The 27,783-nt window shown below is 54.2% G+C and overlaps 1 protein-coding gene across 1 annotated transcript; it reads right to left on the bottom strand.

The window, feature by feature from the left end:
- Nucleotides 1-1,907: 1,907 nt before the first annotated feature.
- Nucleotides 1,908-25,925, bottom strand: LOC122378177 (DNA N6-methyl adenine demethylase-like). Its single transcript, XM_043358933.1, has 12 exons — nt 25,866-25,925; nt 25,134-25,473; nt 24,635-24,735; nt 24,218-24,289; nt 19,221-19,411; nt 17,745-17,907; nt 8,218-8,307; nt 6,887-7,024; nt 6,303-6,470; nt 5,899-6,038; nt 4,754-5,569; nt 1,908-4,426 (listed from the first exon to the last, which is right to left on the bottom strand). The coding sequence occupies exons 1-12, from the start codon at nt 25,923-25,925 to the stop codon at nt 3,664-3,666; spliced, it is 3,042 nt and encodes a 1,013-aa protein (XP_043214868.1). The 3' UTR covers nt 1,908-3,663.
- Nucleotides 25,926-27,783: the final 1,858 nt, after the last annotated feature.

Genomic DNA, 27,783 nt, shown 5'->3' with positions numbered 1-27,783 from the left:
GAGACAAGTCTGATGCTATCTGCTCCAGTCGCTGGATCGGTTTCTTCAATGCCTTGAATTGGCAATGCCGTGATCAAAGTTGATCTCAGGAAAGATCGTATCGTATGTCATATAAAACATGTACTGTACAGCTCAGTGATTAATGCCAGAAATTGCACGGGTGTACACACTTCACTGGAACGCCAACCTTACCAATGGATCTCGTATTTAAATCGTGTGTGTTTGGGTCTATAATCGTCAAGTATGAGGTTCTGCTCAGGGCCATTGTTGAACAGGTGGCAATTTTCAGTGCACTGCTGATGCGCCTGGATACGATATTCCGACAATCTAATCTCAACGATGTCCTGTCATTGATCTGTGGTGTTTTTCTACTTGATCTGTCGATCTTGTATGCGCGTGTGCTGTTGTCGAGAGGCGCGGCCAAACCGTCCAGAGTAGATAATCTGTACATTTCTAGCAATCTATCCAGACGAGTGGAAGCCAGGAACGGTCAGTTCTCCGGACCGCGCCCCTGACCTCCTGAGACCCCGAGCTCCCGTCTTCTCCGCCAGTTGTCCCGCGAACCACGCCGAGCTAATCTGGACGTCCGGGAGTGTTAATGTGCAGGTATTTTTGACGGCCGCCGCCGCCGTCCACCAATAGGAGCGGCTCTCTCAGGGGCTTTACGGTCGGCCGGCCGCCGCCACAGAGGTGTCCGGCAGCGGCGGCACAGAACAGATTAGTCACCTGGTCAGCCGGGCCGGCCATCTCAGACAGTTCCCGTGAACTCATTGATTTATTGACCTCGTGACGGTTTTGGGACGGGCGGCGGCAGGTTTCCTACCGCGCCGGATTATCGACAGCCGGGGCTTCCTCAGAAGTGGCCACCGCCACCGCAGGTGACCAGACGGGGGCGGGGGGGGGGGGGGCAGAGGAGAGCGGCGGAATCCGCCTGAAGCCGGGCATCTCGGAACTGAGCGGCCCCCGCTGTCCAGAGTCGGTGCAGCCCCCGGGCAGCAGGTCAACTTGCAAAAGTCATTTGGATCTCGGAGCTTGCCTGACTGTGTCCTAAAGGTGACAGTGAAATAGTTAGAATAGTTTTGATGAAGACTCAGCACCGTGATACCACCTTGTACCTAACTGAAATAATGAGAGCTTATCTCGCTTGTCCTTGCGGTTCGCGTGGCTGTGAATGTAAGAAAGGGACACACTCGTCATGTTCCGGTAGATGGTACAATAACAATTATCCTCGCTGGACTCTGTCACAAGCTTTGTAATACGTTTTCTTTGGGGGAGCGAATTAGGCACATCCCTCCCCCTCCGTAACAAGGTTTTCCGACTCTGTGCTTATTTCATTTTAACCTCATCATTTTTTTTTTTTTTGAACCAGGTCAGAAGAAATAAATATTTCACCGTCTTTACATCACAGAACATAACTTCAGGAAGCACCCTAAGCATGTGCCTCTAGCCTGGTTGCTATTCTGTACCATCATTCATGAACAATGAACTGTTCTATCTTCGGACTTCAATCAGTTGGAAGGCAGCAACGCCGTGTCAGAAGTTTGTGAAGTACGTAACACATCAATCTCGTGATGCTGGTGTGTCGCCAGTTCTTGTTCCCGCCTCACGGGCAGGCGCCAGGTGGAAGGTGTTCCCGATGTGTGTCAGGTATGTCGGCGCGAATGTTGGTTCGGGTGGTAACAGAGTTACGTACACAGCCCCTGTGACCGCGCCGGCGCTTAGTGTGATACATTGTGTCCGTGGTCCGTCCAGGACAAATGCTCGGTGTCAATATACGCTCAAACCATCCCTCACTGTCTGTGTCGGAGGTGCCGGGTGTGTCGGGGAACAGAGGATAGGACCGGGACGGATTATAGGGCTTCAGTCTCCCCCACACGGCGCATAGTGACAGAGACAGACGGGAACTCGCACCGAACCCTGTATTGTCAAACATACGGCAATCTCGGTGGAAAAATGATATGACGCACAGTTACCCATATTCGACATATTCCAATAAAATCACACGATCCGATAAAACGACGACGGTAAACAAATAGACAGTTTACGAAGCCACAAATTAAAACCCAACACACGCATGCAAAACAACGCAGATAGAATCCTATAGATAACAACCGCTGTGGGGTCGGCCCCAATCCGACCTCAAAGGCCGGCCATATCACCGAATCCCACTGAGGGCAAGCTAAAATAGAACTGAAACAAGCAGTTATGGCGGCGACATTCCTATGACATCAGTCATTCAGAGAGCCACTATTGATGACTCAGCTAGAACATTCGGTATAAAGGTACTGTCGTTTTTGTACTCAGTTATTGACTGCTGAACAAGCTCTGGCAGTGTAGTGGCGTCGCTGATTTCAGTGTGACTGTATGCACTCATATTAGTGTTTATGGCAATTCGGTACCGGCGGCAAATATAACGGGTAACACACAGATACATTAAAAACAACGGCTACAGTCCTATAAAATGTTACACACCGCATAACTGACAAACTACAAACGGGGACAGATCCCTTATAGAGGACGTCGTAACAAGAACCAGACAGCGGCAGCACTGCATACAATGCAACAAACATGACACGAATCGATCATCAATAAAAGACGCCATCGCTACGTCTCAGCTCCCAGAAATTCACGAATTACGCCCAGACCTATCACAGCCGGAAAAGGGCTCACAGGACGACAACAGGTGCACAAGGAGGATGTCGGTATAAAACTCCGCGCCGGTACCATCACAGATATAAGACAGGGCACACGGACCGCCAGTCGCAATCAGCTCACCGCCTATAGCGACCGTCGCAAAATTAAATCCGATTTAAACGCGATAGCCATGGTACCTATACTTATCCACTGAATGCTAATGCCCCAAAACATTGACCTTCAGAAATGGATTGACCTCTATATGTTCTATCAAGCTTTTACAAATTTATCCTCCGCGTGACATGTGAGTGGAAAGACGCATCTTCATTACTCGGTAGGCCATTATTATCGGAGAGGTCTGAGGCGGGTATCGTATGACATGAACCGACGGCAGTTTCATCCGCCGACATTAGAGTTCGCCTCACGTTGTACCGTTGCGTAAAATTGTACAACACTGGCAGTGGTGTGCTAAAACAAGGCGGCATCTCAACGCATCGCTGCGTTCAGTAAAGACTAAAGAATAATGACTATGGCATAGCACATAGCTATCATACCCTGGCGAACAAGAGAGCTGAGCATGTCCGACATATAATAACTACCAGATGTCAGACCAGGTGAAAACCCGCGCCACTATCCGATATGGGTCTTATTCCACCACAGGCAATCATCTGCCGTGGGCGCCGCAGAAATCCCCAATGTGTCTGTCGCCTGTCATTTGCCACCAGACAGCCACCCGGACAGCCTGACACCGATCCAGACAGACGACTGGCGGTTCTGCTGATCACGTCTGTCCCCTAGGCAGTGGACCTGGCAACCCCCGCATCCGCATCCATTTGACCGCCGGGAGCCGGGGGTACAACAGCCGGAGACAATAGCCGGAGGTCGACCAGGAATCGAAAGTAGTGAGCGTAAAACCGGGACATGGCAGACTCGAGAGCAGAGACGGGATTTGGAGCTAAAAGCTGGGAGCCAAGAACCGGGACTGGGAGACCCGCTCCCTTCGGCACCAGTGGTTCTGCCGTCCGGCGCTCACACGATGAACAGCTCCTGGTTCGGCCGGTGCGGCGCCATGGCGGCCACGTAGCCCATCTGCCAGGGCGCGTACGGCCCGGTGACCAGACAGGGGACGGCCGCCGGCGGCGCTGTGCTCCACGTCTGTGTGGTGGAGGTCCCCCCGCCCGTCTCGGCGGCGGTACGGTCCGCCCCGGCCGCCCGCCTCCCCTCCTCCCGCTGTCGGCGGCGCTCCTCCCGCTGCCGGCGGCGCTCCTCCAGCGTGATCCAGCCGTGCCGGCGCCGCTGCAGGCCCTTGTGCTGGTAAAACACCAGCGACAGGCGACTGGGCCGGCGCCGGTCGGGCCGGCGCAGCGCCGTGGTGGCGTGCAGCTCGTCCACGGCACACTCGAGCAGCAGCGAGCCGTGGGTGAGAGCCACGGCCACGCCGCCCGCCCGGCGGTCGGAGAAGGAGGCCGAGCAGTCCGACTGGTACCGGCGCACCCGGACACCGTCCTCCGTGCGCTCCCAGTCGGCCCCTGAACGGCCCCCGCTGGCCTCCGTACGGTCCCAGCCGGCCTCCGAACGGTCCCCGCCGGCCCCAGTCCAAGATCCGGAGTGGGGGACGTCAGGAGCCATAGTAGGATCCAGAGGAGCACTGGGAGTCTCGGGGAGAGGAGAGTGCCTGACGGGGGAGTTCAATATAAAGGGGAGGGAGTGGGATGTACCTGGGCTGAAGGTGTGGGTATTTGGAGAGTAGGGCGTATGGCCATTCGAAGCCATCGTGGGAGACTCGGGTGTACTAAGGTGAACATTGTGCTCAGCAAGGGTAAATGGGTTTATACCGTAGCCATTCGTCACGAAACCAGGACTAGAGGTGTTAAACGCTTGGGTAAAGGAGGCTGACATGCCAGGAAAGCTGTACCCAGGACTGTAATCACTGGGTACCGGAGAGTGCATGTAATGGCTGGAAACACCGTTGGCAAGAGGTCCGATCGACGCTGTGTCGAAGCTATGCGGACCTGAGACGTGACCGTCACCGTTTTGGGTGTAAGAGTTGGACAGGCCTGGGGTAGAATACCCTGCACTGTGTGCTCCAGTCATGTAACCGCCACCGTCGGACGGATACCCGCTGTGGGAGCGGTGCGCTCCGTCCATCTCAGCCCGTCCGCCGGCTGTGCCGGAGCCCGGCGACCCACTGACTGCCTGTCCCGGCAGTACACTCTGCCCCTGCTGCCGAGCCGGGCCGACAGCGGGAGCACCGGGCACGTCCCGGCCGTCACCCGGCGCGGTCCGAGCCGACCCGGCGGCCGGGCCGAGCGGCTGACGGGCGTCCGACGGACGGGACAGAGCCGGGGTACCCGGGTACAGCGCGGGGTCGGACAGACGGGGCAGAGCTGGGGTCTCGGGGTATATGGGAGCAGAGCGGGACACGACACCGGCAGAGGTCCAGCCGGCGGGGACGAGCGGCGAGGACCCGTTACTCCAGTGAGGAGCGGTGTGCTGCGGCTGGGGAGAGTGCAGTTCACCGCTGTACGTCTCGGGTGTCCGGTACCCGGACAGGGGACTGACCCCCCTCCCCGCGGCCGGGGTCCAGTGTGCGGCCGTCAGCAGTCTCTGCGGCGTCCCGCCGGCCTCCCAGGCACTCCCCTGAGGGGACCAGCCGGACGGGGAGCCTCCACCGGACCCCGCTCCCGGCTGCAGCTCGGACAGCGCGCCGGGTTCGCCGCCCAGCCAGCCGACCACGGCCCGACCGCAGCTGCCCAGCGCCTCCTGCAGACCCGGCCAGTGGACGGGGCGGGCGGCGGCCGACACCCGGCCCCTCAGCGCGGACCCGGGAGCAGCCGCCGCCGGGCCCGGGCGGGAGGAGAGCGGCCGCTTGGCAGCCCTACGTACCGTGCATGTGGCCAGAGGCACCTCCCGCCGGCGGATCTCCACCGGGTAACTGAAAAGGCGGATACGAATATTCAGAGGGGGAGCACTGAGTTCACGACGCGGGGGCAGAATCGAAGTTATCGCAATTTGAAGTGTTTGAGTTTAGAGGGCACGGACATTCCGCTTCTGTACATAGTTTCGGGCAACTCTAATCTAGAGAATATGACGAATAGTATGGACTTCCTCTGCAACTTCGCAGAAGTTATTACAAACCATCAACTAATGAATCATCAAACTTCGTTGTGCTTATATAATTCACATTAACACGTAGACCATTGATCAGGATGTAACAATAGTCCAGGATCTGTAACCCCAGCCGCTCCGGCTAGTCGTGCTCACCTGTGCAGTCGCTGGACGCCGTCCCTCTGCTCCTCTCCACTCTCTTCCAGCACGTACAGGGGCAGCACGTGCAGCTGCTCGTCAGGGGGCTCGGAGGGGCTGTCCGCCCCCTCAGCGGGGTCCGCCGTCGGGCGCGCGGGCTGAGAGTCCGGCGGGCCAGGGCACAGAGCAGGCTGATCGGTATCATCAGAAGTGTTCAGTTGACCATCAGAAGGGCCCGGCTGAACGCCAGGGGACTGAAGACCGTTTGACAGACCAGGCGGACCGTCTGGTGGATTTAGATGACCGTTTGAGAAATTCAGCTGTCCGTTGGGTTCCAACAGTCCGTTAGGAGTTAGCTGTCCGGCAGAGCTCAGCTGGGCGTCCGAAAACCACCCGTTCAGTCCGTCATCCCGTTCACCTACAGCGGGAGCCGTGTTCTGAGAAATTCTCTCTCCGTCCGCAGTGTCGGTCTGGTCTAGCTGAGTGCCCGACTGAACTGCCGCCGGCTGCCCCACTGAGGCGCCTGGACCACCCTGGCCCGGCAGCGGCTCCTCCACGTCACTCGCTCGCGGTTTGAGCAGCGTCAACACCTGCGGTCGACACACGGGGCACCTCTCTCAGAGCCGGACACGGACACATGGCGGGAGAACACCCGGCTCCCACAATAAGAAACCCATACCCGTGTTACGTAACATGATGATACAAGTTATGAAAGGACGCCAGAGAAACTACCCGAGTTAATATGACACGCTGATTTCTGCCTAGACGAATATGAAGCAATACAGCAACGCACATCAGGCAGGATGATAGAGCTGGGATATCCATCTGCTTCAGTAAGGCGGTGTATTACCATGAGTTTTGAGTGACGGTAAATCCCACCGGGGCAGGACACGCCGACAGCGTGTCCCGCCCCGGTACCAATGCTGACCGCCCGGTGTAAATAAATAAATATATACCAATGCCGACCGCCCGGTGACCGCTCTAACCACCCCTTTACTGCACTGACCGCGGTGCAGCCGTCGCGCGTGTTGTGGATGTCGCGATGGGCGTGCGCGCAGAAGTCCAGACAGGCCGTGACGCCGGACCAGGGCCGGCCCGGGGCCAGGCCGAGACGACACTCGAGCGCCGCCTGCTCCGAGCGCACCTGGGGAGAGCGGGAGAGGGGTCAGAGGGGCAGAGGGAAGGGCGCTGATTAGCAGGGTGTCACAGTGGTGTGGGGAGCGCCCAAACTGGACGGAGCGTACTCCTGTCATCTATATAACCGGTAACAGAGAATGGGACGTGTCATATGCCAGCGACGTTATTAGACAATGGACTATAAAGCTGTCACAAATATAAGTGTCCAAAATACCTATTATTTCCGTACAAAAGAGGAACACAACCAGGCATGAATGAACAGCCCTTTACTTAATGACGGATGCTTACTGGTTATGACAGACTATTTGGGACCGGGAGACCAAAGTGGCAAACGGAAAGCCTGTCCAGCCCGTTCAAATGAGCGCCGACCAATGATAGATGTCAGAAATGAAGCCAACTATTCAGCACGGTTATGTAACTGATAACGTATAGGAAGATTATCGGCTGTCACCATAGCGCTACTCTGCCAGACTTCATCGGACATTCACCGGGGAAATAACCACATTTAATACAAATTTCACAGATGAAAACACCAGACCAGTTCTATCAAGACTTTCTAAAAAGTTCGAAATCAAAATCAATTTACATGCGATGTTTGGCTGTCAACAAAACCAATGAAGCTCTCAGCGTGCCCTCTCTTCATCTGCCTGTATAAAGCCAACGGTACTTCCCTATCTGGGTGCATGCCAAAGAAAATGGCTTACGTCGAGGGCAGAGTATTCAAAGCAGCTAGGATTTCGGACACGTGAGATCCATTCTATCGAATAAACTCATTGTCCAAGTAAAATAGGACTGTACCTCAAAGCAGCGAAAAAAATGTTTTTATTTCATCGAAGAGATCCCAAAATGCATTAGCTTTTCAATCACCATCTAAATTCTCATAAAAATTCCACTAATTTCCCTTCCTTCCTAATGACGTAAGGATTAATGCCGCGTCTACCAGTCCCACCTTCCAGGAACTCTTGGCTCTGGTACCGGTGACACCCGACATCGCTTCAAAGCGCGCAGCTGATCCGCCTTTAGTGCTTATTTGGACTATGCTGTTTATCTCGGATCTATCGTTCCGAGATATCGACCTGGACCAGCAGGGAGTTCTAGCTACTCGGGGACTCAGCGCCACAGGGTTCGACAGGTTCTCAGGAGGTTCTCACCTGTCCTCGTGGTTCTCACCTGGTTCTTATCACTGCTCGTGGTTCTCACCTGGTTCTGGTAGGCGACGGGAGCCACTCGCCGGTAGAGCGGCGCCATTTCGGTGGCCAGCTCCTGCAGCTCCTGCTCCAGCGGCGCCTCCTGCCGACAGTCCCCCGTCTCCGTGAGTTCAGGGTAACACGGCTCCTGCCCCTTCCCCCGCGGCTCCTGCCGACAGCTCCCCCCCTCCCTGTGAGCTGGGGGTGGGGTGCCGCGGACGGCGGCAGCCTCTCATACCGGCCTCTAATCCAGTCGTCGTTCCAGCGAACCGCACTGCCGGGCGCCGCTCGAGGGCCGGCCGAAATACACACCCACCTGCGGCCCAGGAAGGAGCTCCAATTCCCCGGCCATAGCCGAGCACCTGTGGCCCAGAGTATGAGCACCGGATCTCCGACAATACCCGTCCAGACAATAGTCCCGCTTATACTTAGGTACCTACGGATATACCTACTTAAGTCAGACGGGCACTGAGCATACGTAAATACTCTTGTGAAAAACATGAGCGTGCCACAAACTAGTAGGTATATCTAAGCAAGAAACAAAAGTAAGAACTGTTAACAGATAATGAGGTGTTGCTCTACTGCTTCAGAATTACAAACATAATTCAGGTGCTATGAAACAGTTTCTGATAAAGCTGCGTATAAAAGGCCGTTTGGATAGAAGGCAATTCATGGACTCACCGACACCGCACCATTTCGAGTCCTTTCAATTTTTAATTACGATTGCAGTAAGTCCTGAGCACTCGCCGCGCCGTGTGGCTGACCCTGACCTAGCTAGGAGCAGCGCCCCTGACCAAGCATCATTACCGACCAATGGGGTGAAAACGACCACAACTTTGGCCGCTCTACGAGCCTGTCGCCGGCCAAATATAGTGCCCGACCTCGCCGTCCAAACAAAAGGCGAGCTCTTCCATCGCGCAGTTAGCGCCGAGCTGCGCTCTACAAATTAGACGGCAGCCAGACATGGCTTCGTCTCGGGCAGCGGACACCTGGGCTAAATGGGCAATTCTGCTTATGTCTCCATGGAAACTGAGCTCTATTACCTGGTAGCGGCGTGTAGCGGCGTACCGCGAAACTGGGCTCAGGTAGTGGCCTATTCCCACTGAGTTCATATAGCTAGATACCGGTTTCATCAGCCACGCGTCCATCAGCCCTCAGGGTGGAGAGGACACCGGTGGTAGAAAAACGACAGACTCGGTGCTGTCCCCGGGTCACCGATAGCCCTGCCCGGCGGAGCAGCCGTGGGCAAGGATCATACGTGCACGCCGGATCGTTTTCACCCCATACAGACGCCAGTTATAGGAGAGCGGACCTCTTTCCACAGAGATCAAAGCACGCTCTGCCTATCCTCGTGTCAGTATAATGACTCGCATTGATCAGGGGTGCAGATGTCACGACTGCACTGCGCCTCTATCCACCGCGGGGCGGTGCACGGGCCTCCCCCACACGCGCTCATTAGCGTGTACCTCTCACTTCTCAGGGAGGCCGGCAGAGGCGGCAACAAGTCGCCGCGACCGATCCGACTAACGAGGGCGCAATGATTGCGCGGAGCAGCGGGGAGCGCCGGCGGGCCGGCCGTAAGGGCCGCGTGATCCCTCTCCGCCTGAGAGGGACGCGCTGCTTCAACAAACGGTCCAAGGAACTGCTGCCATTTTCTGCCGGCTTCGAGGAATATACATACCAAGATGCAGTTCTTCACAAACGGAAATAAGCTAGGCGTTATCAAGATATCCTCTGGCGATGCTGTAGAATGGAATAAGTAAATGACTGGATAAAACAAAAGTACAGCATTCGAAGATTGCAAGCAATCGAATATCGATTATGGAAATGACAAGAAGACGGTTGTACTAATACGTTATTAACTTCGTTTTTTCATTTCGTTTATTTAAAGTGCTCCCACTATTGGTCATCACAGCTCAGACATGACAAAAATACCCACGTTTATCGACAAAACACATGGAAATAGACACAGCCAGCCAGACAAACCGTTTAACATAAGTAGGTAGCCACCGACCAGAGGAGCTATATCCAGGCAAAGTCCTGGAGTCGGTGCATCACAGCGGCTCATGTGATGGTCAATATTACCAGAGTCATGTCTATATCGAGCTCTGTAATATCCTATGCAGGGAGATCTGTAAGACCTTCCCGGCCACAGGGAAGGCCCGATACTGCAGAGGATTGACTGCCAGGCGGAGGATAAGACCTCGGCCAGGATGTGGGTGCACTACATAGTACATAATGCACATACCAGATTCTCTGTCGTTTTTACCCTTTACCTTTGCATAAGTCCGCTTCTTCAAGAAAGCTTTCCGAGCATAGGTGGTTACCCGGGGGCAAATCTCGCATTAGTAAGTTATTTGTGGGCAAAACCAATCATTTTATCATGATTTAGTCAGTACCTATAAAACTGGATAATAAAATAAAGAACAATGTCACCCTCTCCGCTAAGCAAGCTCTAAACATTGACATCGATTGGCGCGAGTAGCTTCTAGGTTTTCAAAACAGCCTTTCTGGTTATATTGGCTTCTGCAATTGCCAACACGGACTTCTGAGTTCTGATGCAGATATGTTACTTCAGTTGCCAGCGCCGACTTGCCTCATGTTCTCGGAACCGTTCGAGCCCCATCGATCCTCCCGGACCGATCAGCAATGAACTGCCGGCCGTCTGCCACGCACTGGATCCAGGAACGGCGGGTCCCTCCGCAGGTAATCCATTCTGTGTCCTCGGCAGGGAATCCCGCCGTGTCAAACCGACGCCGGGCCGGAGTTCAGGGGGCGACAGCGCGCAGACCCGGGCCGTACCGGCCGACACAGGCCGGCACAGGCGCGGCCTGGCTCATCACACAGCCGCCCCTCACACCATAGCGGCCCGGCTGACAGCGGCTCATCACAGCCGCCCCTCACACCACAGGCGCTTACCACAGCGGCCCGGCTGACAGCGGCTCATCACAGCCGCCCCTCTCACACCACAGACACACCACAGCGGCCCGGCTGACAGCGGCTCATCACAGCCGCCCCCCACACCACAGGATCACCACAGGCACACCACAGCGGCCCGGCTGACAGCGGCTCATCACAGCCGCCCCCCACACCACAGGCACACCACAGGCACACCACAGCGGCCCGGCTGACAGCGGCTCATCACAGCCGCCCCTCACAACACAGGGGCCCGGCTAACAGCGGCTCATCGCAGCCGCCCCTCACACCACAGGCTCACCACATCGGCCCGGCTGACAGCGGCTCATCACAGCCGCCCCTTGCACCACAGGCTCACTACAGCGGCCCGGCTGACAGCGGCTCATCACACAGCCGCCCCGACACTGTAACCGGCTCATCACCGGCCGCTATTTCTGTCTCTGTTGTATTCCAGGTATTTCTGTATCTGCGCTGTCCTAAAAAGACACCGCCGGCCGCCGTGTGTCGGAGAACTAACGAGACCGGCCCCGGAAGCCGCCCACAGCCGACATATACACCACATATCACAGTACCGCAGGCCAGTTACCGGGGCAGAGCGACGAGCTGATCAGAGCCAGCAAAGGTGGGACCGTTCTATGGGGAGAGCTGTGCTTTCTTTGATAACGGTGACGAGCAGCCATGACCGTATACAGTACACCTGACATCCGGGTAACGGCCCCGGTTTCCATTCAGTTTCTGCAGTTCGAGCAATCCACTCTCTGCTGGCTTTGCTCCTGCAATTCGCATTTATGCGTTAAGTGATGAGCAGCTACTGAAGGTTGGTCATAAATCGCAATACAAGAGGCCTTCCATGCTTTTTAGAAGGTCAAAATTGTAGGTCCAGTAACCCTAAACTAATCAACCCGTCCCGCGATCTCGTTTTCCGACAAGCACTGTTGGAAAAAACGAATTTCTGTAGTTAGTTATATAAAACAGCACAATAGTCACAGCCGTGTAGCACTGCCCTGCTGCCCAATTAAATCGCCGAGGCCAGCCAGCCGTTCCATTTTCAGCGGATACAGAGCGCTCTCAGCCGAAATGACACCGCGATGGGATCCTTTCACGTTAATAACAGCTCGTACAGGATTAATACGCCGGCCTTGCCTCTTGTAATCACCTTTCGGCAGCGGGCCAAAGCGCCGGCTGATATCGACACTAGAGTTGCAAAGTTTCCCCCAAAGGCTGCTACCGGCACCGCCCCGCCCCACAAATTTTTTTGGGGATACCGGCATGCTACCACGCCCAAAGCAAAAACACCACCAAATTACCGGCATACTAAAAAACCTGCATTGTTGATTCCAGTTTACCCCTACAAGAGATGCCACATTTTCCTCTTAGTGTCCAAAGTTTGAATCATATGCTAATAATTTTTTTTGTGCAAAACAAAAAATACCGGCATGCTACCGGCAAGACATGCCAGATACCACAAAAAAACCTGCGGTAGTGAAAAATTACCGGCATGCCGGTAATGCGGTAGGGAAACTTTGCAACTCTAATCGACACTATTGAGGAAAGCCCAGCCGGGCGAGAGCGAGCCGGCGCTGTACAGTATATCTAAAAAGTATGTCCCCTGGTTTGGCTCTCCCACAGGAGGCGAATCGGTAACTTGGCTGAATCCCAGTTGCGGCACCCGGCCGCCAGGGTCGCTGCCGCGAGAGCGGCCTTGACCGCTCGCATGTCATTGGCAGTTCGGTCCCTCCCCATCTATACCGAGGTGGGGAGGGGAGAAGAGGGGAAGAGAGGGGAGGGAGCGGCTTTCGCTCGGCACTTGGCGATACCTGGCTGACCCCGCGCTCCCTCGCTGACCTTCGTCCTGCCCTCAGGCGAAGACCGACTTCCTCGGCCCGTAGCGGCCGAGCGGAAAACCGAGCTCGCTGGGCGCGACTCCATTGGCCCAATCTTATAAATGGAATGCTGTCGCATTCACGGCATTAGATAATATTAATAGTGATACCAGCAGTGGATGTGGTAAAATACAGTCCAAAATAAACGAAAGCACACGATTCGTGCATAATGCGCCCTCCCATTCAAATAAGCCCGCCCACTTCGATAGATGGTGTAGTTTCTTAGGGCGTGAAAGATGCAAAACACTACCGATTTTTTATTAGCTCGGCCACTGGGACCGACAATATACAATTGACTGAAATGCATGAAAACCATTTTGCATTTAGGTAATAGCCGTTTTCTGCACCCAAACTTTAGCCAGTGACACCCTGTCCATTCTAAAGCGTTTATAAGATTGGTCCCAGCACCCGATTTTATATGAGGAAGTCGTTTAAAAAGCATCTTATTTCTAACGAATTTATTATTATGGCCACTTTTACAGGACGTCTATAGAGCTTTGACTTTCACATTTCTTCCTCGTTCAGGAGAAACGTTTAAACCCTCACCGGACCTTCAGGTTTTCTGAATACCGAGGGGACGTTGGGGGTTGGAAGTGAGGAAACAACCCCCTTCGCCGATTCGCCCCTAATTGAGCTAGAGCCTCACGAAAGAAACGATCGTGTGCGTCGGTACGAAATGCAGCGATTGGTCTCCGATTTAAGGACCAGGGTCAGCCGATGACTTCGGAGGTCAGGTCAAGTGGCCCAAGGCACATGTTCGGTTTTTGGTAAATAACTTCGCTAAAAATGATCGCAGATCCGCGATTTTAGCAGCATCGTGTTTGTCTAGCTCAGGCGTGTCGAATGGTATACTTTTTCTTTGGGTGAGATCAACTTAACCCGCGCACCGACGGGGGTCTGCGCCAACTTAGTACCGACGGGGGGGGGGCGGATGACCGCCCCCCCTGAGATCTCAAGAACGAAGCAAGATAGCGACAAGCGGTAAACGGCATCGGATACGCACGGTCAAGATCTACAATTTTTACTAAGGTCATTTTCAGGTCAGGTCAAAGATGACGTCACAGGGGTCGAAAAAGTCAAAATGGCGGCGCTAAATATGGAGAGAGTTTTTCTCGAATAACTTTCGAATTAGTCAAGATAGGAACAAACTAAGGGCATCATCGTGATCCTCTCGTCAATCCGCATCGAATGATATATATGTTGACCTCGAAAGGTCAAGGTCAAAGGTTGACCTCAGGTCACGTGACCTCGAGGTCTTCATGTATATCATTCGATGCGTCTTGACGAGCTGAACACAATGAGACCATCCACGCGTCTGTATCTTGTTCCTGTACGGAGTTATTGGCCAAAAACCTTTGGTGACCTTTGATGACGTCACATGACCTCACAGCTGCCCAACAGCAAAACAGACCTCAAGGTAGTGAAGGTTGATCGTATATGAAGTCATGTATGGTATATGGGGCCATTCCGACCCGTTTTAGTGGTAAAAACAGGGAGTTGATTTTTCCCCCATTGACTTATAATGGGGAGGTCGCGAAATTGACCTGACCTTAGGTCACCGATATCAAAATTCCGAGATATACAAATTGTAGCTACTAATGACCTAATAACATCCTGCGACTTTCAAAGGCCTCCGACATCTACTGTAGCTCTGGCACGGTGACAAATTTGCAAAAAAGTGACTTGAGGTTGGGTCATTCAAAGTGACCTGGTGACCTGACCTTGAAAGGTAGGAGGTTCAAACTTGCACACCATGTGTAAAATTGATAAGGGAATAGTCATACCAAATTTCGCGGCGCTACGCGCCGCGGTTTTCCCGCTATTCGCGAAAAACCTCAGGGGGGGCGGATATCCGCCCCCCGTCGGTGCGCGGGTTAACCCTCGCCCGTATAGAGGGGGGGTCGAACGGACCCCCTCCCTCGGTTTTTCGCGAATAACTCGCGTAAAAAGCGGCCGATCGCGACGAAACTTTCAGTACCCTCGCGTTAATCAATTTTACACCCACCCTGAAATTGTCATGACCCTGACCTTAATGACCTTTGACCTGCGACCTACTTTTCGAGACCATGTTTGGCCGGAATCGCGATTCGGCGTATGTCGGCTCGCATTAGCGGCGCGTTTGCAGTCTTTTCGTGGTTTTAAGCGTTCAAACATGGGATATGATCTTGCTCCCATGCATTAGGGTGGGTGTCAAGGTCACCGGAAAGTCAGGTCAGGTTTGACCAGGTTTGTCATCATTGACCTTTGATGACCTCGGTTCACTTTTTCGAGTTTTACATGTTTCTAGGCCAGCTTTAGGAGCTGTATTCGAATTTAGCAGCCATATGAACATTTATGAAGTAGTTTTGGTGCCCTCGTAACATGTTGCGAAGCTGTCAGAGGCGGTTGCCACCTACTACGAATACCCTTACTGGTTGACCTGACCTGACCTGACCCGACCTGGCCTAAATGCATGAAGACATCATCTGTGATCAAAACTAACATGATATTCGTGATCAGCACCCCGAAAACCCCATAGCAGCCACGCTTTACGACTTTCTAACAGGTCCCGATTTCCCCGACTTTTGGGTCATTGACCTGACCTGGAAAGTCAACCGATGACCTAGGACCTTAAAATTGGGTATCATCGACTTCCGCTCGTCACGGCCAACACGCTCGTTTTTTCCGCGAAGCTCTAGCTCGATCAGGGGCGAAACGGCAAGGGGGGTCCAACGGACCCTTATACGTTTGAGGCTGGAAAAACACCAATGCGGGCGAGAGTTAAGGTGTTAACCTCGGGTCAAGGTCAGGTCACAGCCCGTCAGGTCACGAAGCTGGTCAAAGGAGGTCATATTGCATAGCAATCGATTCGGCAGGTCTTTTCATGTCCATTAGTGGCTTTATCGACTCGGTAGCTTTAGTTGATCGGGAGTTATTGACGAAAAACTGATAGCCTTAGTTACGTGATAAATGACGTCACGCAAGATCAACAAAGCAAAATTGAAGCATCAGACCTTGCAAGGAGCGCATGAAATCACGATTCCGTGTGCTTGAGAATTTGAGATAGTTGTATATCATTTCCGGACCAAACTAGCAATTTCCATATTCCCCTGACTTTTAATGGTGAGAGACTGACCTGATCTCAGGCGACCCTTCAGAAAATCCTAGATATACATTTATACAAGTTGTGAGACCTCTCGATCATACTATAAGATCCTGTAAGTTTCATCTCCCTATGAAAGCTCTGCACTGAGGGTGTTGCGAAGTTGGAACATTTTAGCACAGTCCTAAAATGTTCATTTTATAGCATTATATAGCATCATTTTATAGCATACATTATTAAAATGTTTCACACAGTTCATTTTAGGACTGCTCATTTATGACGTCATAGATCAGTGACCTGACTTGACTTAAAAATGCGGTTGGCGTAAAAAAATCCGACTTATCAAATCCCGACTAAAAAAAATCGACTTATAATCCGGTTATTCAAATCCCGACCATGTTTTTACCTGGCCATTAATGTTCTAGCCTTACAGGTGATTGTTTGAATGCGGAAGATGCTGAATCTTGGTTAACCCCATACTTATCGTATGATAAAGAACGTCAGTGTTAGAAAGTTAATTTACAATTTTATTTAGGATAGTTTAATTCAAGTGGGTATAATCCGACTTGACAATTTACTAGGAGGGTTTTGCAGCGCTATTAGTTCGGCATTTAATTATATATAAATCATTGCTAATTTCGATCCGGATATCGTTATTCAATGCTGGCCTTTGCGTCCTCAGAAAAGTTGTTTATAGTCATGAAGGCTTGCATTGACCCATACTTTCCATTTTTCAGCACCATTATTCGCCGTAGTTGACCAGATGTTTTTCTTCAGCTCTCCCCTGAATCCTTTGGCTTAGACCTGACGTATCACCCGTGCATCGCAAGACGCACCTATCACACACAAGTTCATGATCCCCACGAACCCACATCAGCGTCCGTTCGCTTGGTGTGTGACCCCTTGACCTTTGGCCGCGACAACTGCCAGCTTGCTGGAGCACCCCTCCCTACACGCGCTGCCCCGCCCGCTCCCCTCCCTCCCCCCCCCCCCCGGGGTCGTGTCACGAAAGTTCGGGCTTACGCTACTACCGGCCGCTGCGCAGCTGTCACCTAGCGCTTGGGAATGTGTGGTCTGGTGCGGATTCAGCCAACTACCGGCTCGCGACACCAGCGCCACGTAGTGGCGACGGTACATTCTTTTTAGACACACTGTACGAGAGCGTCGGCCCGGTGGGCGAAACGGCGCTCCTCTGAAGCCGTAAAATGAGGATGAAATGACCCAGCGTTATGTAACTACCCCACCGATGGAACATCCACGGAACAGAACTTCACCAGGTGACAACAGAACTTTGCCTTTCGTAAATCTTCGGGGTAACTCGTTGCAAGAGATTTGCAATGTTATCCGGTATTTCAGTTCCTTCAGGTTGGTTCATTGGAACTCAATCGATGGACGGATGAGTGCGTTTCATCCCCGTCTATCGTAACATGGAAAACTCCAACAAAATTGTCACACAAATGAGAAAAAGGATATGCCAATCAATTTCATTATCTCATTTGAAAACCAATGAATAGTTTACACAAACAGTGAGCTTTCCTTGAACATGTACGTGGATAAACTAAACCCAATAAAAGATTAAATTATCCTAATACAGTGTCTCAGTGGCCACAAGCTCAGTTGCCTTGACCAAAAGGTGCCCCGCCCAGCGTCCCGACTGACCTGATCGGGGTGGTTGAGCCGAAACTTCCTGGCCTGGTGGCTGCGCGCGAACTTGCAGGCGTTGAAGTACATGCTGTAAGAGCAGCCGAAGGAGAAGGAGGCGCCCTCGGAGCGGGAGTCCAGGCCCTGGCACATGCAGGTCCGTGGCCGGTTGGCGCCGCACCTGGCGGGGAGGGGAGGGGGTGGGTCACACCAGCTCCACGGAGGTCCTCTATCGGGGGGAGGGGGGGGGGGCACCAGTGCTGCGCCCGTCCTCCGTCCGGTAGGGGGGGGGGCACCCCCACCAGCTCCGCAGCAGTCCCCGCCGGGGATCGGAGTTTGGCGTCGGCTCAGAGCCGCTAAATGGGCCGCCGCGCTGACCGCTTACACCGGCTTATCATTTGCGGTCATGTGATCGTCATCAAAGCAAACAGGCGTCATCAAAGCAAGCGTACTACGCAATGGTGATCGTTCTGTAACGGCTGGGTATTTGGATGGCGTATTTTTAGTGATGGTTGGTCCACAGCGAATTAACGAGGAAAGCCCAGAAGTCATAATGCGGGTCGGTGGCCCTGAACAATAGATACAGCCATTTACGCTATAAATATACAGCGAAAAACGGTATCATTTCTGACTAAACAGAAGTCATGACGTCAGCATACCTTTGGCAGCTCGTCTATCAATATCAGCAATATCCATTGAGCTATCCATAGTGTTACACAAATGCACCTACTGCTCAGCCCCAGTACGCTCAGTTCGACCCATCGCTCCATGGCTCTACGTCCGGTATAGGAAGACGAGGTCCGGCTCCGTCACTGTCGGGTTTTCCATTCAAATCGACCTGGGACTCCCAGCCAATGGACTGCCGCTGACGCTCTGAGCGGCCAGTGCCGGGTGAAAACACTCCACTGGACTACTGAATGCCACCTCAGCCGTCGAGACGGCGCGGGCCGCAGACCACTCAGCCAGATAGGCGGAGGTAGCGGCGACTTTGTAACGCAACCCAACGCGTTTTAGCCGGCGACTTGCACGGAAAACGTTAATATGTAATGCAATATGCCACCAAATTACTACGAGTTCGTTACAGCTAACCCTTCGTTTACGGATGTGAGCTCAAATTCTGATCACTAGCTGACCGCATTTGAAGTGGGCGTGGCCTATGTAATCCGAACCTCCGAGTGGGCGTTGTCTCGAAACCCCTTCGATGAGCAGGCGTGGTCAGTGCAGCTCGCCTCTTTGTGTGGGCGTGCTTTTAATAACAGACTCAGCAGTGGGTTTTGCTCAGGTAGCCCACCCCCTCAGCGAGCATCTCCAGACGTGGGCGTGGTTCCACCTACCATGCAATTGCAGGTGGGCTTGCTCTCGCCTCTCTCCTGGTGGACGTGCCTCCCGTACCCACCCTCTCCTGGTGGGCGTGCCTCCCGTACCCACCCTCTCCTGGTGTGCTCTCGCCTCCCGTACCCACCCTCTCCTGGTTGGCGTGCCTCCCGTACCCACCCTCTCCTGGTGGGCGTGGCTGACCGGTTGAGCCGCTCCACCAGCGAGCTGTAGAGGGTGTCGGCTCGGCGCGGCGCCAGCGCGTCCCACACCACCAGCATCAGCACGAGGAAGGTGAAGCGGCACCGGTGTCCGGGCCGCCGCTTGGCCACCGCCAGCAGCTGCTCGGAGTCGTCCCGCCGCCGGAGCACCTGACACAGAGAGAGAGAGAGAGAGAGAGAGAGGGGGGTGAGAGGGGGCGCGGAGCGGTGAGAAAGGCGGGTGAGAGCTGCGAGCTGTTAGCGAGAAGGATACAAAGCACTGAGTGGTGAGTGAGTAAGGGGTTGGGCTGTGAGAGGCTGAGTGATAAACTGTGAGCGGAGGGATGTGCGTGTTCTGAGAGGGGGACGAAGTAAACACGGAGGAGGGCTGACTAGGATGAAAAAGGGGAGGTCCTGAACGCTTGGTGAATAGGCTTACACAATAACACCTGCTGAGCGGCACACTGACGACACAGTACAATCTACCAGGCACCGCGAATTATTGATCCGACACCTTCCGAGACAGTTGATTATGCAAGGTGCTCCGAGAAGCTGGTCAAGGAATGTGTAACTATCGACGATCACTAGATTCCACACTTCCTTGTATGACAACAGACCGCTTTGATTGGAACTTTGGTGACATATCTCGTTTGATGCATGCATGCGCCTCTATCAGAAGCTGAACCGGCATGGTAACGCCGTAGAGCATCTTTAAAACAAACTGATATACCGAGTGCTCAGACATCAGTGAAATGCATAGCGACAAGCGACTTTTTTGTGCATCTCCTCGCGCAATAGGAATCGCAACACTACACGAAATCAGCACACCATTCGGATACAGATACTTATTCCAAGCAGTTTCCTACGACAGTTGACAGTCTGCTCAGGCTGTTTTCAGATGCTGTTGGCGCTGGGGCAGCAAAACTTTACAAGACTCGCACAACACGGACAGCCAATTACGGATGGGAAATCCAGGGAGAAAGTGCACTGATCTGTAAACGTAAATAGACTCCAATACAAACATTCCGCGAATTCCTACTAATATTTCTTTTTCGTCGCACTATCTTTCGACGAGGACGAACTTTCTGGACTGTAGCGTGCAAAAAGACCTCGTGCTCTGAGCTCTGCTGCCTTCTTCGGTTCCATCTAATATTAGAAACGCCGCACATTATGTAAGTATCTGCGAGGCCCTGCGGCGCCCGATGGGACAGGTATCGGGTGTCTTCAGGCAGCGCCACGGATTTCCGACGGTGCAAACGAGGGGGCCAGCCACGTGACAGAAGCTCCATAATCCCATAACGAGGGGATCGGCCACGTGACAGGAGGGCCATCCTCCACAGGTCCAGGCGAGGGATCCGGCTGGGTGACAGGGCCTCCACAGGTCCAGGCGAGGCTTCCGCGCGATGTGACTGCCACAATGGCGCACATTATCTGACAAGCCAGCGCGCCGGTTCTATTCCGGCGCTGGGGAGGTGGTCGAGTCCCTCCGTCAGCTCAGGAAGCCGCCTCAGCAGCTAACACCTAACAGCCCACCGGGCAGAGACACCCGTTCGACGGCACTCCTCAAAATAGTCCAGCTCCTCATCACTTTCGAACAGGTACAGAGGCAGCTCCGGCCGGTCAGTGCGATTAACCGCGAGCAATGAACGGAACCATTACCTTACTGAGAGCATCGATACAGGGTTAATGTTGGACAGGAGTACCGTGCTATTCCGTGGCCGTGACGTAAAACGAGTAAAAATCGACACCTCCCACCAGTCGGTGCCAGCGAAGCATTCACACACCACGATGGCATGGAATTTGGAGTATGCCCAATGGTACGTGAGAAAGCACAATTTATTTTTGTTGCGGTTTTCAACAGCTCGACAATGCTTCTCAAAATAGTAAAGTTCCTGCTCACTTTCGAATGGCGATGTCTGGTATCACCAGGATTCTGCAAAGGAGCTGTCATTTGCTAAATTCGGCCATTTCCCGGAAAATAGTCTGAATGTGGCCCGGCTGTATGTGCTGACAATTGCCAAAAGAGAGCTGCCCACAGGAACGGCAGCGATTGCCCAGTCCGCTGCCTGCTGCAATGCGGGCCAAAAACGGACGATAATACACTAGACGACAATGAAAACTCTTACCACTACTGAATACGCTATAGGTCTACCAAAGCCTAAAAAAGTACGCGCACAAATAAGCTTCTACATAGTGCGCTCCAGCGCCATTCTGCAGTGGGGACGATGGCTCCCCGATAACATACCACGCAACACTGCCACTAAGTACCGCGAGGGTCGCAGCGGCACCATATTCGGGAAACTGACCGGAGGGAAGGGTGGCCCATCGATAAATGATATAGTGAGAGGAGGGCGACACTACAGGCGTATGCCGTCTCTGTGGGCCTTAGTAGCCGGCGGTAAATTTAGCTACATGGCGCAGAACATACCGAATTCAGAAGCTCATTAGTTAAACTCGGCGGGCTAGCAACAATTTTCCCTCTTTGGGTCGTCTCAATTCGCCGAAGGTAAATAATTCAAACTGGAGATGAAATGGCACACCAGGTCCGGGATAAGTTCGAACGGAGCCGAGCGGACGACTTTATGAGGAGATGTTCCGACGCAACTTATTTGATGCCATCTACCAACCGAGGATTATTACCGCATCATCGGCAATCAAAGACACGGAACTGCGTGACCTTTGGGTCGAATAAGCCCGCTAACATAATTGAATTACACGTGTCTAATTGAAACATGTCCGATGCAGAACTGAACATCTCAACTGCATGGCCCAGCATGCCACGACGCAGTAGTAGCGTCTCTGAGAGGTCAGCATGGTGACTTCCACCGCCTCGGGAATAGCCGAGGTCCACCGAAGCCGGTGTAAACGGGGATTAATCGTATAAGAGCATCCCGCCAGACCAACTTATCAAAACGTGAGCCGATCCGGTATGCGTGTCAGGAACAAAAGTTTTCGTGGCGGCATTTTGGTCTTCATCCATTTTACAAATGGCCCGGGTTTACCGTTAAACGACAAGAGTGCTGTTTCGGGAATGCCTGCTTTAATCTCACGTTGTCTGCCCACGCTCGAGACAATGGCTCTCGGCCACTGAGGTATCGTTTCCTGTGGACGACCCCTGGTACATACGACTTCGGGTCGGTCCCGTGCCATCCGTTCGGACCCTGCCAAACTACACCCGTTAGCCTTTGCGTGGGCGCTGCAAGGTAACTGGTCCGAGCTTCCGCCTCAAATAAATTACGCAACGTGAGTAGAACAATCCACAGTCTAGCCTCACAAAGCCAAGGTGTCCATGACATTCGAACAAAAACTCTGTCAGTCATTTACTGATTTAACAGATTATCAATTATAAAACAGCAAAACTGGCAGTAAAAATGAATATTTGACAATGATCGAAATAAACAAAAGCAAAATACAGCGAGGCTGTCGCGCCCGTTCGAACCAACCTCGGCCGTTAGAGGCCGCGTTTCAATAAAGCAGGCTGAGCAGTAGAGCGAGGAAGGGACAGGGAAGAAGGAGAGGACGCCTAGCGTGCTTCGCACCCATCTGTGATCCTCTGACCTCTTTCTGCATGACTCCGGGTACCGGGCAGCGGCTCCGAGCGCCGGCCGGCGGACCGGTCGCCGCGACCCCAAACTGTCTCAGCGAGCCGGCCACCGCGCCATCCGTCAGCGCCGCGGTGACATTGGTGGCGCACTCGCGGCTCACGGCCGCAGACAAATGTGGCGCACATTGGACGTTGCCACAGGGAAGGAGCGGCCGGGGAGGCGGATCCCAGCGGTAAATTCCGCCGGACGGAAGTGCAGTCCATTCGGGAAGCGGACACGACTATGTAGAAGAGACTGGGGCATGCGAGAGAACACACTCACTGACCACGCGGTGGCAATGAATAAGAAACAGCACAGAGGTAACATGTCAATCACAGTAACGTCATGGAGCTACAACTGCTGCGAATAGGTACCACGATGACCTCATAAGGATATTGGTGGGAAGCGTCACCAACATTTGTCTCCTTCCTACACATTTATCTTTCAGGAAAACTCTTAGCAGCCAAGGAAATAATTATATGCGTTTAAAGGTAAATCGACCTAAAAAAAAAAAAAAAAAAAACGGAGCACTTTGGGCCCACGGTAAGTGTGGTTTATCTACCCACCTATATTTCCTGGCGCCACATACGCAGCAAGGTTGTCTGTGATCGATCTGGGTTCACTGGCTCGGGTCGCCTCAGTTGCTGGCGGGTCAAGACCGCGCCGTGATTGGGTTATCCTCCGGGGTCCGGCGGCCTAGCGCGGCGGTAAGAACGGGTTGAAGGCCGGACGGCCCGGCGGGGGCGGGGCCGTGACTCGGGCGGGATGGGACGGGTGAAGGCCCATCCCTGGGAGCCCGGGAGCGAGGAAAAAGACAGACCCGGGGGAGGGGGAGCGTCGTGTGGCGCTGAGGCGGTGGTGGTGTGTGTGTGTGGGGGGGGGGGAGGGGACTAATGGACTGAGCCGACCCACCGCTGGAGAGGTCGGTCACTTACCCCCGGGTTAGCGCCAGGGTCACTGTCCGGGTCACTGACCGGCGGGGTCGTCCTTGGCCGCCCGAGGGCGACACGACACGGGCGGACACGGCTCAGGAACGAGGAACTGAAGGAAACCACAGGGTCGGTCAGACGGGCGGGGCTGGTGTATTTAATGGTGCACGATAAGCTGAGAAATGGGACGAATAAATAATGAGAGTTGGGTGAATCTGTGGCTGTAATTTCATAGTTACTCAACCTAATGAGGGAGCAAGCAAAAACAAAGACACGCTCGCCCACCGTAGCTAAAATTTTCCTAACGCTTTGGAGTGTACTCCGCAATAACGCAGAAATAGTTATCACAATACGATCAGTCCCAGGTCGGTGCCGCTTGAGGAGTGCCACAGCCGACACACGGGTAAAAAGCAGACCCCACCGGCCCGATCGCTGCCGCGCTCCGTTGTCTGAGCGTCACTCACCCATTTGGCGATGGGACAGCCCTGTTCGGTCTTCCCTTCGTGGCCCGTGTATCTGACCGTCTCCAGGCGCACCTGCACAACACAGGGAACACGAGAGTCACCGACAGCAGAGTATGTACCATCATAAGGGGTAGTCATAAAATCACACCGAGCAGAGATTAAACCGATGCTGAAAACACCCTTCGCGCTACAAGATGCATTATTCAACAGACTAAGTCACGACTAAAAACGGACTACTTTGGAACAAAAAACTAATCAACTACCCTCAAGACATTAAACTCGATTGGCATCCTATCGAGCGCAGTTATGAATGTAAACGCCGGACGCTGTTAGACAGCGTCGTACCTGTTCCATGGTAAAGTCAGCCTGGTCGGCTACCCTATTTGTTCCATGGTGAGTCAGTATGGTGCCTCCTACCTGTTCCGTGGAAAAGCCAGTCTGTTCGGCCAGCTGCTGTCTCAGCTCCTCTAGGGTGGCGGCCGAGCCAAGACGACAGTACACCGGACCCACGTCCACCTCTGAGGGCAGAGAGGGGCGTACACAGATCTGAACAGTGTGAGGGTACCGCGGAGCCGACAGTACACCGGGTCCACGTCCACCTCTGCATGGGGAAGCACGCACTGGTGACAAATTACACGTTAAGGTGGGGCCGCTGCTACAAAAGTGGAGCAGCTCCTGAAGTTAGTAACTACCCATGAACCAACGGTGAGGATTGAGTGCAGATCTGTAACGAATTCCACTCTTTCATGAATTGCTAACAAAATGGCTAGTTGGGAAAAGTATGAAATATTATGTAGGTGAAACAATTTTTCTGACATATATTTGATCATTGCCATAGTTTGATTTTTTCAAGCTATAGCGCTATGGTGAAAGTATGCATTAGTTCGAAAAACAGAAAGTTCAAACGATTCCGTACCGTTTTTGACGTCGCAGTCGCAGCTGACGATCTCCTTTTGTGGCGGCGGACAGACGGACGGACCGTCGCCGTCTCCGTCCGGACCGCCCGCCGCCGGCTCCGTCGTCAGCTTTGTCCGGTCAGGGTCAGCCCCGGCCTCAGAACACCCAGTGTCCGCCCCGGCCTCAGTCTTCAGCGCCGTGTCACAGCCCGGGGGCTCCTCCTTCAGGGCGGACTCGATCTTCAGCTCCCCATCCTCCGCCTCCAGCTGGGGTTTATCAGACGGGCTGATGCGGCCCACCGGCTCAATGAGACGCAAGGCTGACTCCGTGGGGTCGGTGGTCGCTCTCCCATGGTCTCGCTGCTCGATACCAGAGGTTGTGTCGGGGACAGACAGGCGTCCGGACAGACTCCGACCGCGGCTCTCGTCGAGGTCGGCTCTGGAGCCGCCGGCGCCGTCAGGGCCGAGAGACGGTGGTTCGCCCCGTCCGTCAGATTCTCCAGTCGGCAGTCCGCCGACAGGACCCCTCCACGGCCAGTCCGGAGCAGTTCCGTTGTCACTGGCCGACGCCCGTCCAGGCGCCGCTGTGCGACTGGAGGACGGAGGAGTTTGAGAGGGACCATTGAATGTATGGCCAGCTTGTGCATTGATACTGGCAGTGAAGAGCTTGGAGGTAGTGTCAGCTATCGCAGGGACCCCTTGGTCATGTGATGCAATAGACGTAGAGCTCGGCAATCTCCAGGCAGCGTTACCAGAGACGGGCTGAGAGCTTGGTGCACGTCCCCAAATGCCGTACAGCCCACGGTCGACATTGGGGCCAGACGGCTGGCTCAACGGCACCAGATTGGCTACACTGGAGATGGCCGCTTCCTGCAGACTGCTGTAAACCACGCCGCCATTTCTGACGGACGGAGCGCTTTTTGTACTTCCTGGTGAGCTCTGAACGGACATTTGATAGCTCACACTTCTTGTACTGTTGACGGCATATTGATGTTGTGTCAAACTACCCGATGTTTTGTACCCAGTTTCAGCCAGGTGACTAGGCATATCTCCAAATGTCGCAGTGCCCTGTGTCCCTGCTCGCAACACTGGTCCATTCTGAAGACCCCTATAATAGGCACCCGTCCATTTGCCCGGCGAGCCGTTTGAATAAGCAGCAGCTGAGGACGCACATAGTCCACTCAGAGAGGGGCGAGGTGGCTGAGAGTGACCCGGCTCTCCCCCGGTACGGGGCTCGTAAGACGCAGACTCCGCTGGGTGGCCCGTTCCCCGCTGAGTTGGGAAGTGTGAAGGGTTATCCGCGGCGTTTCTCCCCAGCCCGGCGGCGGAGGACAGCGGCCGGTCGCTCCCCGAGTACCACCTCGCTCTGCGGGTGTCCGCGGGTACCGTCCAGGCGGGGTACTCGGCCGACCAGCGGCGGTCACTGTCGGTACCCGGGGCGGCGGGGCGGACTGGGGCGGTGGAAGCCCACGGCGGGGTCGGTCCGCCTGGTGGTGCTGAGAGCGGGATGTGCTGAGGGCCCCGCGGCCGCCATTGCCGCCGCTGCTGCTGCTGCTGCTGCTGACAGTAATACTGCTGCTGCTGCTGCTGCTGGTATTGCTGGTACTGCTGCGGTCTATAGTAGGAGTGTTCCTGCAGTTTCCATCGGTACCCCGACGAGGTCCTATCGCCATGGCCGGGCGGATACAGCTGCGGACCCGGCGGGCCCTGCTGCGGACCCGGTGGACCCGGCAGCGGTCTCCACTGGGGTTCCGCCTGCTGCTGTCGCAGGCCGTATCCCTGACCGGGAGCGGGTGGTGCTCCGACTCCGGTCCGCTGCCGGTCCACCCAGCCCCCTGCGCCGGCCGGCGGTGGCTGCGGCGACTGTCCCCAGCCGGTGGACACGCTCTGAGGCTGAGCAGCGGGCGGTGGAGCGGGGACCGGGGCGGCGCTCAGGGGCGCGGGCCACGCCGGGACGGACGGGGGAGGGCGGCTCCCCTCCGACAGCTGACACCCCGCAGACACAAACATCTGAAACCAGAACACGGCCCGCGCCTGTTAGTCGACAACTCAAATCTCAAAACGAGAACGAAAACGAGTCTCGACGGTTCGACAATCGACACGCAACCCATCAAAATTCAAATAGCTGACTAATCACCAGGTTAAATATCTTTCACCATGTTAGAGCTCAGATCACAAGCTGATAAGGTCGATGCAATGCCAAGTCACCAACATCTGTGAAAGTTAGCGTACGTCTTCACAATCTTCCACAAAATCAACACCCGGCGGTAACAGCGACACACTCCACGACATCACGTGTCCACGCAATCCTGCAAAAAAAACTTCTTAAGAAATGCAGCGAGTACAACTAAGCAATAATGCACTTGCCAACCACGGTAATAACCAAACTTCTGCCCCGATTCCCACTTAACTAGCGTGCAGTGTATTACCGGGAAAATCCGCGTGAAACACGGTGAGTAAACAAACTTTCTGGTATCCCTGTTAAAAAGTTGTGCGATGCAGGCATTGGACAGCTTCTGCCCTGTCCCCGAGTTTCCATGTCGACGACACAGTGGAAGAGGGCTGCTGTTCGCCGAATTTTACACATCTTTTGACGTTTTTGAGTAAAATGTTTGGCTCGCCGTGCAAGAGAGAGGGAGAGGGAGAGGGAGAGGGAGAGGGGAGAAAGAG

The sequence above is a fragment of the Amphibalanus amphitrite genome, unplaced genomic scaffold (assembly GCF_019059575.1).
Source record: "Amphibalanus amphitrite isolate SeventyFive unplaced genomic scaffold, NRLGWU_Aamphi_draft 000056F_arrow, whole genome shotgun sequence".
In the NCBI taxonomy this organism is placed as follows: Eukaryota; Metazoa; Arthropoda; class Thecostraca; order Balanomorpha; family Balanidae; genus Amphibalanus; species Amphibalanus amphitrite.
The sequence above is the reverse complement of the archived record's forward strand: the minus strand, read 5'-3'. Positions and strand labels throughout refer to the sequence as shown.